This window comes from Myotis myotis, unplaced genomic scaffold (genome assembly GCF_014108235.1).
Source record: "Myotis myotis isolate mMyoMyo1 unplaced genomic scaffold, mMyoMyo1.p scaffold_m19_p_12, whole genome shotgun sequence".
Taxonomy (NCBI): Eukaryota; Metazoa; Chordata; class Mammalia; order Chiroptera; family Vespertilionidae; genus Myotis; species Myotis myotis.
This window is the reverse complement of record NW_023416316.1, coordinates 1,899,803-1,919,167: the sequence shown is the minus strand read 5'-3', so window position 1 is coordinate 1,919,167 and position 19,365 is coordinate 1,899,803. Positions and strand designations below refer to the sequence as shown.

Below are 19,365 nucleotides of genomic sequence, written 5' to 3'. Positions count from 1 at the left end.
CGTTGAGGGAGGGGAAGAACCAGGCGGCCCACTTCCCCCTCAGAGAATCGGGCCTCAAAGAGCCCAAGGTTACACAGGGAGCTGGAGGCCTGGTTTCACCATTCCCTCAGCTGTTTATGAGAACTGGCTAAGGTCTAGGGAAGTAGCGAGACAGAACAGGGCAGCGGGCACAGACAGACCAAAACGTCAGGCGATGCAGCGCTGGCGGCCTGTGGCGAACAAGAGCGCCATCACCACCACACTGCGGCCCCGCCACGGTGGGAACCCCTCACTGACAGGATGGGCATGCGGGCCATACAGGAAGTGTGGGTCGTGACGCCTCTGGAACAGTGGTTCTCAACCTTCCTAATGCCGCGACCCTTTAACACAGTTCCTCATGTTGTGGTGACCCCAAAGGGGTCGTGACCCACAGGTTGAGAACCGCTGCTATAGAAGCCAATCTCCGGGGAAACCGGGCTCCAGGGGCATCAGCTGGAATGAAGGGAAGTAGGTGGGATGTTTTCTTGGGCTGCAGCTCCACGGTAACCAAGCAGGGACAGGACCGTGGGTCACCTGCGGTCAAGCCGGCTCCACCACGATCTGGTTCTGAAAACTTGGACAATTAATTCAACATCTCGTTAGCAAAATGGAGCAAACAACAGCACCCACCACAAAGGGCTGCTGCGAGTAATAAATGAGAGAACATGTATTTACCTGAGAAGTAAGCTTTTTTACACAGTAACCACATCAGACACTAGCGACATGACCAGCAGCCCCTCTGTCCAGGGGGTAAGCGCAGGGCATGCAAAGCAGCAGCCCAAGCTCGAGCCTCCACCCTCCGAGGAAAGGCCTCTGGACCTCCTCCGAGTGACCTTTGTGAAGCGGGGATACCACACACACACACACACACACACACACACACACACACACACACACACACGGCTGCATCTGGATGCTGCATGTACATTTTTCCTGAGCCGCTGGAGCCCAGGTTTCATACATTACAGCATGTTCCCTTGAGCACTTAGTGAGCAGTTCCTAAGAATAGGGAGACTGTTGACATCACCGCAGAACAGTACCAACTTCATTAAACTTAACACTGACACATGTTTTTATCTAAACTACCAGTCCTATTCCACTCTTGTCAAGTGAACTGACAATTTAAGGTCAATTTTTTTCATGCTTTTTAAATAGATTTCAGAGAGAGGGAAAGAGAAGGAGAGATATATAGAAACATTAATGATGAGAATCGATCAGTTGCCTCCTGCACACCCCGCATTGGGGATCCACAACCCAGGCATGTGCCCTGACGGGGAATTGAGCCCTGACCTTCTTGTTCATGGGATGATGCTCAAACAACTGAGCCACGCCAGCCAGGCTAAAGGCTGTGGGCAAAAAAACCCTCCTGCAGATTCCCAGGGTAGCATGGACTTTATAATGGTAACTACCTATATATATAAAAGCCTAAGCGACCAGCCAACCGGCTGACCAGCCAGTAGCTATAATGCACAATGACCACTAGGAGGCAGACACTCAACGCAGGAGTGAAAATCACAGGCATGGAAACATGGAACAGACTGATGAATCTCAATAGGAAGGGGGGAGGAGGAGGGCAGGAAGAGATTAACCAAAGATTGTATATGCATACTAGAGGCCTAGTGCGCAGCCCAATCCCCACAGGCTAGGCTGAGGGACCCTACTGGTGCACGAATCTGTGCACCGGGCCTCCAGTGAACCAATGAAAACTGGTGTGTCCTCCCCATGCTTTGTAATAGTCTACTCCTGGGTAACAAAAGCTGCACATTTACTCTCTTGGAATCCCTGTGGGTCAGCGTCCAGGCTCAGCTCCAAGGAGCTGCACCAAGGTGTTGGCAGGGCTGAGGTCGCATGTGGAGGCTTGACCAGGGGAGGCCTGTGGCGCCCTCACTGTTGGCAGAATTCATGTCCTTGCAGCTATCAGGTGAAGGGCCCTGGCACATTGCTGACTGGAGGCTGGAGGTTGCCCATGGCTGCTTGACATGAGGAGCCTCTTACTTCTCCCAAGCTAGCGTGACAGTCTTACATAACAACTCCCAAGCAGGGCTGAGAGAGCCCACCACCCCCACCATGTTCTGATTAGCAGTGAGTGAGTCAAGGGCCTAGCCACACTCAAGGACTAGACAAAGGTGTGAACACCGGGAGACAGCAGCCAGGAGGCCACCCGACAATCTGCTTGCCACATGCTCATAGCTCCTGTACAACTATCAAATCAAACCAAATTTAGAGTTCAATGCAAATAAAAGGGAACTCCCTGGACATCCTGGTGAACAATACTAACTGAACATATGGACAGTGGTTTCCTGAGACCACATCACCAGTTACAATGTCAGCGCGGCGTGGAGAGCGGCAGGATGGTGTTTTGGGTTCAAGATGCTCAAATGCGTGTCAGATGTTGTTCTTACCACTTTCCTCTGCTGAAATCACGACGACATCATTTGGCTTTCGGGTGGTGAAAAGCACTGTCCGCATGCTAGTCATCAGCCAAAGACGGAAGTGAGAGCGCATGCCAGACTTCATGAACCCGATGGATTCGGTCAGGGACAGGGAAGAGCAGAGCAGACAGCGGGGAGGAGGAAGGGAGAGGGGGGAAGGCTATTTTAGGCAAATCGCTGTCCCTGTCCCTTCATGAGCAGATGGCCCAGGTGAAAGGAGGCGGGAGGGGTGAGATGCCACCTCCTCAGTTCTTTCATGCCTCCGTGGTGTGAATGTCTCACTTCACTAACAAGGTTCTACTGTTTAAAGATAACAGTTTTCTTTTTACAACACGTGCCTCAATATACAGCTAGTTCCTATGCTTCCTCTAAGCAGGGTCAGCGAGCTTTTTCTTTAACGGGAAGAGAGTCAATCCTTGCAGCTCTGTGGGTCCACTCTGCTAAACGGCTCTGCTCTGCCCTTTAGTGGGGAAGCAGCAAAGCTGGTATGTACAGGACGGGCGTGACTGGGTTCAAATAAAACTTGATGTCAGAACACAAGGAGCCGAGTGGAACTGACCGTGGGTGGCTGGCAGACGCTGCTGTAGGAAACAGCATTCTGTTCAATGCTGGAAGGAGAAGGGGCTTTGCTGGTCTCCAATAAGGATTTTCAAGGTTAATTCTGAGCATACACAACTGCTGCCGTCTACTTTTATTCAAACCCAACCCCTGCGCCCACATAAAATGCAACTCCACTACACAACCAGGCAGCGACACAAGAGTGCCAGATCCGTCCTAAAGTCAAAGTGAAGTCGCCACCAGACAGTCTAGAACAGGGGTGGGCAAACTTCTTGACTCGAGGGCCACAGTGGGTTCTTAAACTGGACCGGAGGGCCGGAACAAAAGCATGGATGGAGTGTTTGTGGGAACTAATATAAATTCAAAGTAAACATCATTACATAAAAGGGTAGGGTCTTTTTTTTTTTTTTAGTTTTATTCATTTCAAGCGGGCCGTAGTTTGCCCACGGCTGGTCTAGAATATGCTTGCTCCTTCTGCGTAACCCCTCCATCACAGCTCTGATCTTTCATATATTTATATGAGCGTAATTAGGTGTTCACCTGGGGGCTGATTTGGTTTCTGCCTTTCTCAACTAAGAAGGGTTATAGGAGAGAATGAAGTTAAAGACCCTAAGTCCATGGGCTGTAATAAATTAACCTCTCCAACTGTCCACTGGCATTTCCACAAGAACATAACGGGCTTTTGGAACTGAACTCTCGATCTGCCACTCCAGCTGTCCCCATCGGAGCTGATGGCGACTCCATCCAGATAGTTAGATAAGCAGGCCAAAACCGCGGAGTCATCCTTGACTGCTCTTTTCTCCTACAACCCTTGTCCAAGCGGTCAGAGAATCCTTCCCGCCCAGCTCGCTGCGATCCTGAGCCAGCGACCTTAAGGAAGGCAAGGCTCCTGGGCACCTTATAGCAAAGTAATGCTTGATTTACCTGAATTACTCACTTATCTGCTCCCTCTCTACAGACAGCTTTAAAAAATATCTTCATGATAGTCTCCGCTTGCCAACCAGGTATCGTCTTTTCTGAAACCGTGACATCAGCACCCACACTGACCATCTCTCCAGCTGCTTTCCTAAGGAGCTAACGGAGGCAGCTGCTCAAGTCCTGCTGCCAACAGGTTCTGACACTGTAAGGATGGGGGCAGAGAAACACTGAGGCTCTTGCACCAAACTCAAGGGCTGGGCTGTCAGATCACAGAGGTCAGGGTCCTGGGCACACTGCTGACACAGAGATGAGCCCTTCCAGCAGCTGAGCACAGACACGATGGACCCCAGCATAAACTGCCACCGCAGAAGCATGAACTAAATAGCTGTTGTTCTAAGTCACTAAACACTGGGGTGATCTGTTAGCACGCACTGAATGCTAGAGCTACTCAATGACAAGCAGCTACTGTAATCACCACTTTTCTCTTGTCTGGTAATTCTCCCAGCCATCAGCGTTTCCTTTTCTACTGCATCATTCCCATTAGCATCCAATCACGCCATTATTCCTCCCTTTTAAAAAGCCTTCCCTGACCCCACTGCCTTTAACAACCACCTCCTTGTCTTTGCTCCCTCTTGCAGCAAAGCTCCTCAAGAATCGTCATGCTCACTGCCCCAGTCCTCTCTGCCCGTTCTCTTTTAAACCCTCTCCCCCCAACACAGCACTGGGCCTTCTTGTCAAGGTTCCCGGTGACCACCACGTGACTAAATCCTATGGTCAAGTCTCAGTCCTCATGTGACTTGGCTCAAGTCAGCATCTTTTGTCACCTTCGCTCCCTCCTGCTCCTAGCTTTCTGCACTTGGCTCCTAGGGCACCAGTCTCCTGCTGTTCCTCCTACCTTATGGAAGGGTCGCTCACATCTCTACCTCCTCATGTGGGAGTGCCCTGTTCTCTCACTTCCTTCGTAATCTCGTCCAGCCTCACATGTCAAAGACTCAAAAAACCTGACTTCTCTTCTCTGAACGCCCGATTCTTATGACTGACTGCCTACCGGCCGCCTCCTTCCAGATCTCTACTAGAAACCACAAACCCAGTCTGTACCAAACACGACTCCTGATCTTCCCCCATGCTGCTCCACTGGCATCCTGCTTGTTACAGCAGCAGCCGCTTAGGCCAGAACATCAGTCATTCCTGACCCTCTCCTCTTCTCTCACACCCCACACGCCACCCTTCAGCAAACCCCACTACTCTCCCTTCAAACTCCTGACAGTTACCTGCAGGGTTCTACACGATCTGCTACTCCCTGACCTTTTTCTTTTTTTACATACACTCTTTTAAAATATACATATTTTTTTTATTGGTTTCAGAGAGGAAGGGAGAGGGGGAGAGAGAGAAACATCAATGATGAGAATCATTGATTGGCTGCCTCCTGCACGCCCCACACTATGGGATCAAGCCCACAACCCAGGCAACCCTCCTGGTTCATAGGGCAACGCTCAACCACTGAGCCACTCCGGCCGGGCATCCCTAACCTCATTTCTTATCTGTCCCCCCGAGTCTACTCCACTCCAGCCACACTGGCCTCGTGGTCTTCCTACAAGTGGGAGCTCCCACCGCAGGCCCTCAACCAGCCAGTCTTCCTAGCGTGCTCTTGCTCAGACAGCTGCAGCATGCTCCTCCAACTCCCCACCACTGGGCACCCCCTTCCCCCAGTCCCCCAGCCTGGGACCGCCTATCCCCTTCCCCACCTTCTTCTCTGTATGAAGCCTGTCACCCAACAGACTTTATATTTACCTGTTTATATACACACAGTGAACTCGGGAGGGCACGATGTCTTCATTTTTCATTAGGTGTCCCCGTGCCTAGAACAGCGCCTGACATAGGACCCATTCAACAAATATTTCTTGAATGAATGAGCACCCATCTATCAATAAACGAATGACTGTAGAGTTTTTTAGTAGTGTCCCATTTAATGGTAAAGGAAGACTATTTACGGCCTCTACATTCAATAGCACCAGGTTCTTCAAGCCTCTCATCATCCGTTTTCTCATGATGTACTGATAAGAACTATGCTTATAGACAAAGACCCAAATGGGCATGCGATAGACTAGAAAACAGAAGGCTCCGCTAAGCAATCCCAATTATAAAAAGGAGGCAGCTGGACGATGATATTTAAGTCCTCCTCTGGCCTGAAAATTTGAAGATATTTTTGGTAGCTGATGAGTAACTTGTTTCTGAGTTCCAGGGTAATAATGCCAGCACAGAGCACCTGAACTAAGAAGACCTCGGAAAGCAGGGTTGGCAAACCCCGGCCCACGGCCTGAATGCCTCCAGCCTCCTGGGAGTTTATGCAGGCTGCTTGTTTATAGCCTGGCAAGCAAAGAACGGTTTTCACATTTTTAACTGGTTTCATTTTAGGTGGTTATACAAGTACCTACATGACAGTCTTCATTTTGCCTCTTAGCCCTGCAAAGCCTACAGTATTCACTGTTTGGCCCTTTAAGAAGTTCACCCACTCAACACAGATGAACCATCCTGGGGCAAATTCCTCAACTGTGGCCCACAAGGTCCCCAGAAAGTCATTTGGGTATTTCAGAAGTGACTTCCGAAATCAAGTGCCCTAAAAGCAATCGCCAAAAGGTAATTATAAAGTGACCACTGGCCATTGTTACTATCTTAAACAATGGTGACACCCTCTATGCAGCTGGAAAAGAAAGAGCCAAACATGGAAATGTGTTTTATGCATGTTCCCAGGGTAAAGCATATCCTAAAGCCAATGGTAAGGCACAGATATTGTTCTAAATTTGGAAATATCTGATGACAAAGTGACGTTTCCTTCCCCTTTCTTACCCACACCCAAAACAACACCCCACACTTCTCATGAGAAAAATTCCTTCACATTTATGGTTCCCATTTCCTACATCTGATCTTTCACTTAACAAAAACACCGACTATGGAAGCCCTCACGGTACAGCAGATCTCTTAGCATCACGCCTGGCATACAGTGAACTTTCATCAAATGGCAGTATTATAGACCAATCTATTAGTACTGTATAACTATTACATATATTATTGTGTCATTATATACTATGTATATGATAGCTATATCTAAAATATCTCATACTAAACATGTTATATTCTATAATGCAAAGATATACCTATAAAATATATAATCATGACATATACAATATGCTGTATGTTTTGTATTAACATTACATACCTTATTTTTAAAATGTTTTTATTGATTTGAGAGAGAGAGGAGACGGGGGGAGAGAGAGAGAGAAACACTGATATGAAAGAGAAACATCAATCGGTTATCTCCTGCATGCACCCCAATTAGGGATGGAACCCGCAACCTGAGTATGTGCCCTGACCAGGAATCAAACCGGTGACCTTTTGGTGCATGGGACGATGCCCAACCAACTGAGCCACCGGCCCAGGGCCATATCACTACCTTACTAATCACTGTTATTTTACTGCCCTGCCACAGGAGACACCATGCCACAGACGAGCGGCAGGGCTTCAGACAAGTTGCTTTACTTCTCTAAGCCTCACTCTCTTCATTGGTAAAACTAAGGAATCATTTTAGAACCTGTTTACCGTGCCTTTCTAGCTCAAGACTATGATTCCATCAGCATGTCACATAACCTTCGCTTTGAACACCTCTCTTACCCCGAACCCTATTTATGGTCACTTCCAAACATGGCCCCGAATCTCACCAATGAAAAGGCGCAGACATCGTCTTTGTTCATGACATTTATTTTAACACCCTGATGCTCTGCAGTTGTCTATTTAAACCACCCTCTTAAGCTGTTTAATAGCAGGATATCTATTTTAATAACAACTGAGTTGGTGCCCCCATCATGTACAAGAAGCTGTGGAAAATGGTAAGGAACCAGCCCTCAAGAGAAGTGGCGAAGAGGAAGAGTGGAGTCATTAGTCACATTGGGTCATTAGTCACACTGCCTAACGTAAGCATCAGACTAACAGTGCTAATAACACGTCTGGGCTCACTCTGTCCCCTTCATGTGAGAAAATTAAAGTACTTAATAATCATTGGTCCCTGGGAGGCAGAAGACAAAAGCTGTGATGGTAAATGGTATCCTCAAGTAAAGTCTCATGGCTCTTTTCTATGAAACACAGCACTTGAATGAGATTGAGATTGAGCCAAGTCCAATGCAAAGGACTGTGTGTGTGGGGGGGTGGGGGGTGGGGGCAGAATTCTGAAACAAAAATAGATTCCTAGCACTGATAATGGCTTTTGAACTTCCAATGCCCTTTCTCTGAGCACCATGCCATCAAGTAACTCACCACTATACAATTAATAAATGCAGTTTAAGTTTTACAAGAGAAACAATTTCAAAATGGTAATACTCAACGCCGATGTGGTAGTGGCTAACTGATATGTTTAACCATCACTCATGAAAATGTCCTGGGAACTTGTCCAGTGGAATCACAAGCATCTATAATAATAAAAGTGCAACACTGTAATTAGACCAGACAGCCAAACGACCTTCCAGACGTCCTTCTGGATGACCTTCCAGACGAAGCCGGGGCTGCGATGGGCTGAGGCAGCCAGGGCTGCGTGAATCAGGCCTCTAGTATATGAATAAAGCTACGCATTGTTGCCTTCCCTACAACAGCAAATAGGGGAAATAGTTCCAATACCCAGCAGCAAGTGGGTGACTGAACACGTTATGGAACACCAGCATGCTGGGCTGTCACAGCCCTCACAGTAGCTATGAAGACCACACGGAGGCATGAAATCAAAGAAACGATTTGCACATGACACAGCGACATGAAACATGAATACATGTGCAATGCTCTGGAGACAGTGAACACCCACAACTAATACTTCTGCTCACTCTGTTTTAAGTTCTTTAGATTCAGACACTCAACATGCATTTTCTTCTTTGCATTTTGTCCATATTTTCAAATTTTTCTTTAATGTAACATTTTTACAACTAAAGAAAATGCAGTTTCTCTGTATTTAACCTAGGAATAACAACAATAATAAACACTTACTTCGTGCCAGGCACTGTTTTCCGCACTTTATGCCACCCTCTGAGGTACTATATGCAGATGAGGAAACTAAGGCCCAGAAGTTAAGTAACCGGCAAGGCGAGCCAACTAGAACCCAGAGGAGCAGGGATTCAACCACGGCCAGCCAGGCTCCAGAGGCCATGCTCTCACCACTATGGAATTATGGGGAAAAACAACATTCAACGCCATTGTACTCAGAATGGGAAAATGGATTGCCCTGGTTCGTTTAATATTTTAGCTAACTAGGAACAGTTCAGTTATGTCTGATCCAGTAATAACCATTTTCAAAGAAATTCACCGTAAAAAGCCCCCGTGACCATGGTGCTAACAGCATGATGCCTCTGCAGGTCCTGAACACCTGGGGAGCACGCAGATATGAGCGGCAGTGGCCACAGCCGCTGGTCACTGATTCGCAGTCTGCAAAGACACCTCTGAGATCATCTGGATGTGTTCCCGTCAACTGAGAGAATGAAACAGAGTTAATGAAATGCACACTGCTAGCTGGGATGCATGATCCGAGTTACTATTAATCACTGAGTGCTTACTGTGTGTTAAAGCTATGACCCCTCTACACGAATGATCTCATTTAATTCTTGCAAGGGTGCTTTGAGGGACGTGTTATTATTAATCTGATGCAGAGACCAGGACACAGCTAGAAGGTGCTGAGCCAGGTGGCCGGAGCGAAGCAACAAGCCGTGCACTCTCTGGAGTGCTGCCTGAGAAGTGGATACCAGACACCGTGGCCCACAGCAATGGGATAAAGACCAGAAAATAGCTAGGAGGGTAGGGGGGTGGGGTGGGGGGCAGCTTCAGCTTTGGCCAGAAAAGCCATCATATTAATTACCTGGCACACAGGCGCCCAGCAGCCCCAGAGGCTTCCTCAGCACCGAGCCTGCAGAGGCAAGTCTAAACACCGTTGCCGACTGGAATCCAACCTGTCACAAAACTGCCCCTATAGCACAGGGACCAGGAGCACATGGAAATCCTTCAAATCCTTGCCTCTCAACAGTCCACCCCACCCCTCCCCCACCTCGCCCAGCCAATCTCCTTCCTAGCACTGCAAACCCCTCAGCTCGGCCTGGGAAAGGCACTTTGCATAGTCAGCTCTTCCACTAAGGGTGTTAATTTGGTTAGCTCACACCCAACTGTGTACAAACAGGCAAATCATTAACATTTCCATTTAACAGGCTGGTATGGCCCAGAGCTGCTGGGATTTCTGAAGGAGATAACAATTCAATTTACAATTACTGCTGTATTTTTAATTCCCAAGGAAACTTCTCTGCCCAAAGCCAAAATGACCACCGTAAGCAACTTTCAAATTATTTCTGAAAAAGAAAGAAAAAAGAGAGAGAGAGATTGAGAGAGAGTGTCTTCTGAGGCGTCTGGGTCAATGAGTCATAAGGCCACTGAACAGAAGTCGGGGCAGCCTGGGCCGTCCCAGCTTCCCGGAGCAAATGCACATGAGGACGTGCTCAGTTTACCGTCCACTTGCCCCTAAAGCAGGCTGACACCGTGCTGAGGCCCTGGGGTCATCAGCCCGCTGAGATTCACAACCTCAGGAGCGTAGACTGAGGAAAATGTACTCAGGGTCAGGGTCAGGGTCAGGGTGGTGCCTAGGATTAATTAAATCTGGTTTCCAAATACTGCTTTAAAATCAAATTTCTAAAACATAAACAACCCTTAGAGACGACAAACAGATAAACTTTGCAGGACACACCCGTTACCGTGGGTCCCTGGCAGGGCTGGATGGACTTTGGCTGGGAGACAAAGTGCTGTCCCAGAGTCTGACAGGCACAAACAAACCCGGCACTGGCAGAGGCGTGCTCCTGGCATCGGGACCACGAAGACTTAGAAATCAGGGGCAACGAGCTGCTCTTCTTCCCCTATGGAGCCTGAAATCTCTACTATCAACAGCAGCCCCACAACTGCTCTCATTAAAATTACTGAATACAACTAAACATCATAACAACAAAAACCATAAAGCTTTCTTTAATTTTGTCTGTAAATCCATCTGCTGCAATGGAAATTTTAAGATGTTTTAACTTCTAGACATTTTTCTAAGGAAAACCAGAGGTAATCTGAAAGTAAGTAAACATATTAAACTCCTGCTACAAAGTGGTGCTTTGGCGCTATGGGATCAATGCCAATGCCGTTCTTGCAGCCAGAGCCACCAGCCCACGTGGTGCTGATGAAGCGTGCTGCACTCGACCACCTCAGTGACTAAGACCCATTCTCCTGAAGGGTGCTGCTAGGCTGTCCTAATAAGCAAATGGTTTTTGTTTTTTGTTTTAAAGTAAAATGCATTTAAAAATATATAACAAACTTCATAGATCCATTAACATGGATTCTAACACTTGCTTAACTTATCCTATTTTGCTTATCTGTAAGTATGTGTGTATGTATGTATGCATTCACTGACCTGAATCATTTTAGAATAAAATTATAGACAGCATAACCCTTTACTCCTAAATACTTCAGCATGACTATCCAAAAAAGAGCATTCTCCTACATGACTCATTACCATTATTGTGCATCAAAAATCAGCAATGGTTCCAAACATCCTCTACTACCCAGTATATATTCTAAGTTCCTGAACGCCCCCTGATGTGTTATCACTGTTCTAGCCCAACAAGGGCCTGATCAAAGACCACTAAAAATACCTCTGTCAACATATCTGGGTGGACAAAGAATGGCCGATGGAAAGTCATGAAACTTCACAATCTATTAGCCTCCCATCTACTTTTCCCTTAAAAACAATTATCCATACTTTGATCTCAGAAGACTACTGTTCACAAACCCAGCATTTTCTTCAGTTTATTTTCCCTACATCAGCACACATCCACACAGCAGCAAGCAAACTGTCTTGTTGCAGGTCAAGTGCTAGCTCTGGGTTTTTTGGATTTTTGTGTGTCAAGTGGAGGTAAAAGAGCCAGGGCTTGAAGTCCCGAGGGAACCATTCTGACAGTTTGACATGCCTGCCAGGTCTGCCCACTGCTGCTGGTCTGCTGGATTAACAAGTGCCAATGGGCAGCGCGTGCACTGGGAGATGGAGCTGCCTGGGACACGCTGCATGCCCGCGCTCCAGGAGCACCCAGCCTTGCTCTGTGCCTCGCTGGCTCCCTCCACCTCAAAGCTGGCACTGACACAGCCCTTAGAGACAAAGAGTAGGTGTTACTAGATGCTGCTGACCCACATCATGGGTGGCCAGGCTGGATAAATGAGATTCCTTTACAGAAGGTACTCTGAATCCTAAGAAGAAAGGATCTATATATTTAAAAGCTATTAATAACATTCTCTACAGCAAGCTCACAAAAGATTCAAACTCCTGGATATAAAAATATTTACATGGAATATTTTTTGAATTTAAACATTTTAACTAACAGACAGGTGCTACACTGCGCCATGTGGAGATACGAGCCATTTTATTCCTTAGAAATAGCTGTTAATTTTCTCTAACCTATGCTGAACTGAAGGTACTTCCCCAGGCAGTTTAGCTCTGATTCTGGGTCCAAGTATTCCTACCAAAGGCTGCCACCTTCCTTCCTCCTGGAGACGGAGCCCAGTTCTTACCTTGTTTCCAGGGACACAGATGGCTTTGGGGCAGGGACTTCTGTTTCTCAACAGCATTGCCCATTCTAAAGCCGGATCACAGAGCCCTTCAAGCCCAGATGTCTTTGCTGAACACCCCGTAGCACCAAGTCAGCAGCTGGAAGCGGACTGATTCATCTCTGGGACATCTCAACCCTTACAAGAAAAACTTGAATTTTACTCTGAAAGGTCTTTGCTTCCTGCCTTTCCAACTCCCTCTACTTCCAGGGAGTAAGTCAGAAGAAAAGGCGTGTTGTCACCTATCGGTGGGTCTCAGTAACGGTCTATATTAAGCTCTTTCTTTAGCCTTCCTTTGACACTATTACTCATGGGCACCGCAGCCGCCTCAGAGAATGAACTGTATTTCCAAACACTTTCAATACTGCTTTTCTTGAGTGGGGCATCAGGCGATCAAAAAGATAAAAGTTAAAAATGGACCAATTCTGGGAGTGCCACGGGAGAAACACTGTCACACAGAGCCTAAGGTCCCGCCTTCTGTTTAAGGTTATCACCTCAGGCCAGGGTGCATCACAAGAGAGTTCGTCAGAGAAGGCAAACTGATTCATTAGTCCTGTTTCCAAGGGAAAACAAACAAACACCAAAATGCAAGCTACACCCGTTTCCAAAGAAGAAAAGACCACAGAGGACAAACTCAGCGAAGAGTTTGTAATCTCAAGCACTAATCTTCCACTCCAGTTTGGACATAATTTTTCTGGAGGAAGTATTGCACCTTTATATTTTGAACAGGTTTCTTGGGACAAAAGAAGGGCATAAAATCATATCCTTTCTTGGTTAAAAAGAAAAAGACAACATCAAGGTAGATGGAGAGATTTCATTGATTTCAATCTCAAAGTTTATGGTCAGAAAAGTTCTTAAAGAATGCCCTGAAAAAAAAAAAAGAAAGAAAGAAAAAAAAGAATGTCCTGGAGCACACAGCAGGTAAGCCCAGAGGTCAGCCACCTGGTTCAAATCCCAGCTCTGCCACTGGTTTTACCAACTGAGCATAGCAGTCTCAGTTTCTTCATCTGTTAAATGGGCTTAATTCCAGTCTCGCCTCCTCAGCTGTAATAAGGATCAAACAAAAAAAAAAATGTGTATGAAGTGCTTAGCATGCTGCCTGACACTGAGGAATCCTTTGGTAAATATGTATCGTCAACATTTTTATAATCTTAGACTGTGAAACTATATTAGCTCAGATGGCAGACTTCTGGCTTCAATCACTTTAGCTACCAGCAAACAATCAAAGGGAATTTCATTCTGTTGGGGTTGGGTGGTATAACACGGGAGCTAGAAGAGTAAAACTTAAGGACAGTATTTCCCCAAAGACCCACAGGACCCAGAGACTGGGCGTAAGAGGCACTGGACAGGCTCGGGACACGTGTGACACCATGCCTGTGCCCGGTGTGCTGTCACAGCTCCTGCGTGCCCTGGCCTTCCCGGCAGCAGCCCGGCTGGGCCCAGGGAGAGAGAACTCATCCTGACAGCATGAACATGAATGAAGCCCAATCCGAACCTCTGCGTGCACTTCAGGCCTCATCTTCTGATCTACAATCCAGAAACCACGTTTTAAGACCACAGCCTCTGATTCCGAACTTGGAAAAGCAAGTAGCAGCACAGGCCTTTTCCACTCCCGCAGTGATGGGGCGGGAGAGAGCAGCACGTGAGGACCACTGCCAGCTGCCCATCCCTCACACTGCACCGCCCAGCTCTCCTCCAATCAAACTGCAAACACCAACCAGAAAAGATCAGGGGCCCTGAAGTCCCACCACACCAGAGGGGCCACTGAAACACAACAGCTGGTAAAACACCCAATTTCAACTCAGGCCCCCCCCCCCCCCCAATAATCACCCACCCTTTCCATACACTGGAAGAAATGTCCATTTCCTTCTAAATACCGTAACAATCTTCCTTAGGCAAGTGTTCAACCCGGTATGACAGCTGACCCCATTTCTTCCACGAGACATGAAGTTCAATACATTTGCAAAAGCACAACAGATCAAAAAGGCTCTCCTTAGAAACCTGCATCTTAATGTCTCCTTTCACCTAAAGAAAGTTTTAATTACAAACATTTGGTAAACGACTTACCAAATGCTCTGCACACATGCCACCCAGCACTAGCAGAATAACTGCACATAGTAGGTGCTTAATAACTGTTGAACAAACAGATGGGCGGATTAAGGGATAAACAAATGAACACATGAGAATTCTCTCTCTCTCTCTCTCTCTCTCTCTCTCTCTCTCTCTCTCTCTCTCTCTCTCTCACACACACACACACACACTGACTGCCCCCACCCCCAAGAATGGGTTAACCAGACTTTCTAATTCATAAAGAAGCTCTCCTTCCTGCAAGAGCCAGGAGTGGGGGCCTGTTTCCTCCACAGTCCTGCCCTCAGTGCAGGCTGCTTCCCGCCTTGGGGTTTCGTCCCTGTCCCTTTACTTCCCTATCAGTCTGTAAAGCCCTTGAAGTCAGCACAGTGTTTGGGCCAGTTCTCGCGCGCCTGTGCACACCCAGGACAACAGTCACAGCTGGGGAGCTGGGCTCCAGCCTGGTTCTGCCCTTTCTTAGCTGGGGGTTGTCACATTCTTAGCCGTTGCCCTGAAAAAATGCATCCCAAGTCCCAAACAACGGATTTACTAATGAACCTTCCAAACAAACTAGACATTTTCTTAAGAGAACAGTTTGAAAAGAAGAGCCTACAGTTCAATTGCTCCTCAGGTGATCATGGCCTGTCCTTCCCAGCTTGGTTGGGAACGTGTCTGTTAGAGTCATCTCCAAAGGTGACTATATTCACAACCCAAAATGGGCAAGGGACCCATCGCAGTGCACACCTCCGGGAGACAACCTGGGCCTCTCACGGGTAAGAAGAGTGAAAGGAAACGCGCCCAGAAGTGAGCGCTCACTGGGTGGCCAGTCTGATGTCTCCATGCCTCGCACACATGGCTGGATGCTGTGGGTGCACGCACTGCTGGCGGTCAGATGGCACTTCACCACGTTGGCCAAGTCACTCCCAGAGGCATGACCGTCACAAGCCCAAGTCACTAACTCCAACAAGCCTCTCCCACACCTTACAGATGGGGACTGAGGGTGGGGTGGGGTGGGGTGGAGGGTGCATCAAGGCTACATACTTAGCCAGATCCAGCCCCAGAATTTTTCTCCTTTGCTAGGAAACCTGCTATCCACTTCCTCATGGCTACAGGCGGTAGAGCAGCGGGCAGGTGCTGGTTGTGGAGGACAGCTGGCCTGTCTGAATCTCCGTGGGGGCACTTCACAGCTGGGCGACTCTGGGATAGAACTTACCTCTCTGGACCTGACTTTTTCCCCCGTGTAAATGTGTACTACTGTGCCGCCTACTTCATAAAGTGGTTCAGAGATTAAAGATGATGTTTAACACTTGCTCACATTCAGCAGATGCTCTTAAAGAATAGCTACTGTTGTGGTTTGTATTATTTTATTGTATATAAACATCCAGCTTTTGATACAATACATTAAAGAAAAATCTTCACCCTCACAAGGGATCCTTTTTCCACATCACAGTAAGACCCACTGCAACATTCTGGTAACTAGCTCATTCCCTTAGTGCAAATACAATAAAATTTCACTTACAAACCTTTGTCCCATGGTAATACTATTTTGACTGTGGAAAGTGACATAAACCAGGGAGGTAACGTTGTGGCTACTGCAGTTTGAAACGTTTCAGAGAGCTCTACCCTTGGCACAAGGTACTAGGGCAGTGGTCCTCAACCCTCTGGCCCTTTAAATACAGTTCCTCATGCTGTGACCCAACCATACAATTATTTTCGTTGCTACTTCATACCTGTCATGTTGCTACTGTTATGAATCGTCATGTAAATATCTGATATGCAGGATGGTCTTAGGCGACCCCTGTGAAAGGGTCGTTCGACCGCCAAAGGGCTCGCGACCTACAGGTTGAGAACCGCTGTACTAGGGGGTTCAGAAGACAGCTAAACCAGGCAGTCCTGCAAGGCGCTCACTTCTTGAGGGAGATTGAGGCACAGAAATGATGGCTCAGAGGGAAAGGCCAGCGATCGCTGTGTGTGCACATCTACCCCAGAGGCGACGAGACAGGGCCCTCCGCCCCCAGCGGCTGACACAGGCTTTGTGCATGGAATTTGTCTGCTGGGAGGAAAGTCTGATGTTGGTCACTTCCCCTCCAGAGAAAAATACAACAATACGAGGAAGCGCCAAGCACTGTGGGAATGTTCCAAGTGGGAGTTCCAGCTCAGTCCAGAACATAAACAAAGGGGAACCATCAGCCTGGAGGTCAGGCCCGCAGAGCACTGAGGCAGAAAGTCTGGTAGCCAATCTTCTGAGGCCAAAAAGACCTACTTTGAAGTGACTTCCTGCCCAGCCCTGGAGGAAATCATCGAAGGCAAAGGCCCAGCTCTCGAAGTGTGTCACAGGAAGCAGAGGTCGGATTCTCTGCGCCATACTCTTAGCCACAGGCCATCTCAGAATGTCAGCGCGCAGGGAGAGTCAGATAACATGCACAAAGAATCACTTAGTTTCCACTGCGATCAGTGCTGAGAAGTTCCGGGTAGGGAACACATGGAGCAGGGTGACCTAATCTAATCTGGGAGGTCAGGGAAGGCCGAGACTGAAGGATGAGCATGAGGTGACCAAGCAAAGAGGTGAAGAGCATTCTAGGCAGGAGCAGCATGTGCAAAGGCCCTGTTAGTTGTCGGTATGTGAATGGCAGAAGGTCAGATGGGCCAGATGGACCTTTCCACCACATTTGATTAAAGTCTCAAAAATTTCCAAAAAGCTAAGAACTACAGAGCTAGTCCAACCCTCCCATTCTGAAATGAGGAAACTGAGGCCCAGAGAGGGAAAGACATCTCCCCAAGCTTTCACAGATGGCCAGGGAACCCAAATCACTGACTCCCAGGCTGGTGTTTTTCCACAGTTAACCAGCTGCCTTCTTTCCGGCAGGGGTGTGTCAACAACAACAAAGTGCTAATCCTCACTGAATATTGATACTGTATCCCAAACAAGGCTGCTTTGTTTCTCTGTCCAGGCAGGACTAGAATGACACTCTACAGAAATGAACTGTAAAGTCGGCCAGGCCATCTTTCTTGGGATCCAACCTAACCTGCAAATTACAAGGGGTTAGAACTCACCCTCCACCTCCAATTCCAGAGCACCCCCACAAGAAAGGCAGTCACAGCAGTCAGGGCTGGCCAAGAACTAAATCCCGCCTGCAGGCCATGAAAGGGAGAAGCCCACGCCAATTTTGTCAATTCCACCTGGAATTGAGAGAAAAACTTTTTTAAAGTGAAAAATAGTAATTTCCTTTTCTGCCCACAGGGAGAATGGGACCAAACCCCAGTTCTGCTGACCCTCCTGCGGACTCGAGGGGCTTGGCCCTGGGCGTGTTCCTGCGTTAGTTCTCTCACGGTAGACCAAGCCCCTCACCAGCACAAACTCGTGGAACTCAGTGGTTCCTCCCCCAGTGTTTCCTTATCCAAACTAGGGCACCTGTGAGTGACAGGAGGGTGCTATTAATAACTGTGCCAAGACAGCAGGTGAAGCCAGGATGTGTGACCATCACTCCATCTGTCACAGTCTACACGAGCACAGTGATCCTCAGGTAATGGTCCTCTGCTGCCCGACATCTCACTGTGAGGCCAGGACAGAGCTACATTTATAAGCCAAACTCCAGAGACGGACTCATCAATCACAGGCCCGGTTTCGCCCAAAGGGAGAGCTCAGGCCAGTCTCAGTGAGCGCCTTGAAAGCAGAAGCACTGGCTTATCCACCCCACGATCCCAGCACCTGCTGCCAGGAGCTGTAGACAGTAGGTGCTCAAGAAACCAGCTGAAAGAATGAACCAATGTTTCATATTGAATTCCCTGATTCTAAGAATTCCCTCTTCAGTTCAACTTCTGAAATCAATGCATTGTTTCATAGTCTATCTTGCTAATGTATTTTATTTTTCTTCGTTTCCTGGGAAGTACTATGTGTTGGTGCTGTGGTATCAAAAAAACACAGTAACTGCCTTTCATCCCAGATTCATACAGAAACGGGTTAATGATACTCCTGGGACCAGAGAGCCCATCATGGCAATCACGACCAGGCAGGCTCTGTGACCTTCAAATTCTTGGAGAAGACTTGAGTTTGCTTCTGGATCTGGATTCAGAGCTCAACCTCTCTCTTCCCCTCCTCCAAGTCAGTGACACTGTCTCACGCCTGTGGCCAATAGCCTGGAGCCCTGCCAAACGGAGCTGGAGTAAATGCCATCTGCGCTGTTAACCCAGAGGACGTGCCGCCAGGGGATCCAGGCAGAGCCTCACAGGGAAGCCACCAGGAGTCCCAGTGTCTGTGAGTAGCTGACATGCAGTAAGCACTCCTCCGCGCCAGGCTACCCCCGCCCCAGGCTCTGGGGCTCTTTAGGCCCCTGTCCTTCATCAGCCCCTCTTGGCACCAACCTATTTAGACAGATACAGGACAGGAACCAAGGTTGCCAGAGGGCAGCTCTGGACGGTAGCCTGTGAGGGTCCACGAAGGAGCTCAGCACAGCGGGACAGGATCCACAGTTGGTGGCCCGGGGTCCACCCTGGCTCCAAAGCCTCCTGCCCAGCAGCCAGCACCTCATCATCGCACAGGGCCCCTCCAGGGACACGCGGAATGGCACGGGTCACTGCGCTCAAGAGGCGCAGAGCGCGCTGCCCGCCAGGTGTTCACAGTTCGCCTGCGGTCCCCGCCCAGGTGGAATGCATTGGACCAGGGCATGTTTACCAGAAGCATTGGTCCCAGTAACACAGTTGTCATATGTCATCATGTTTTTAAGGT

At 48.1% G+C, this 19,365-nt stretch overlaps 1 protein-coding gene across 10 annotated transcripts in view; it reads right to left on the bottom strand.

Annotated features, from left to right (window-relative positions):
* RAPGEF1 (Rap guanine nucleotide exchange factor 1) overlaps positions 1-19,365 on the bottom strand; it is a 113,108-nt gene that overhangs the window by 79,620 nt on the left and 14,123 nt on the right. Inside the window, exon 1 of one of the 10 annotated variants that reach the window (XM_036329290.1) lies at positions 12,537-12,923. The exons of 1 other annotated variant lie outside the window; for it this stretch is intronic. In XM_036329290.1, coding sequence (XP_036185183.1) covers positions 12,537-12,600 — 64 coding nt within the window. In that variant the 5' untranslated portion in view covers positions 12,601-12,923. Of the gene's footprint in view, positions 1-12,536; positions 12,924-19,365 lie in introns of those variants that run through there. 8 more of the 10 variants (XM_036329292.1, XM_036329293.1, XM_036329297.1 and 5 more) reach the window with 8 other exon arrangements.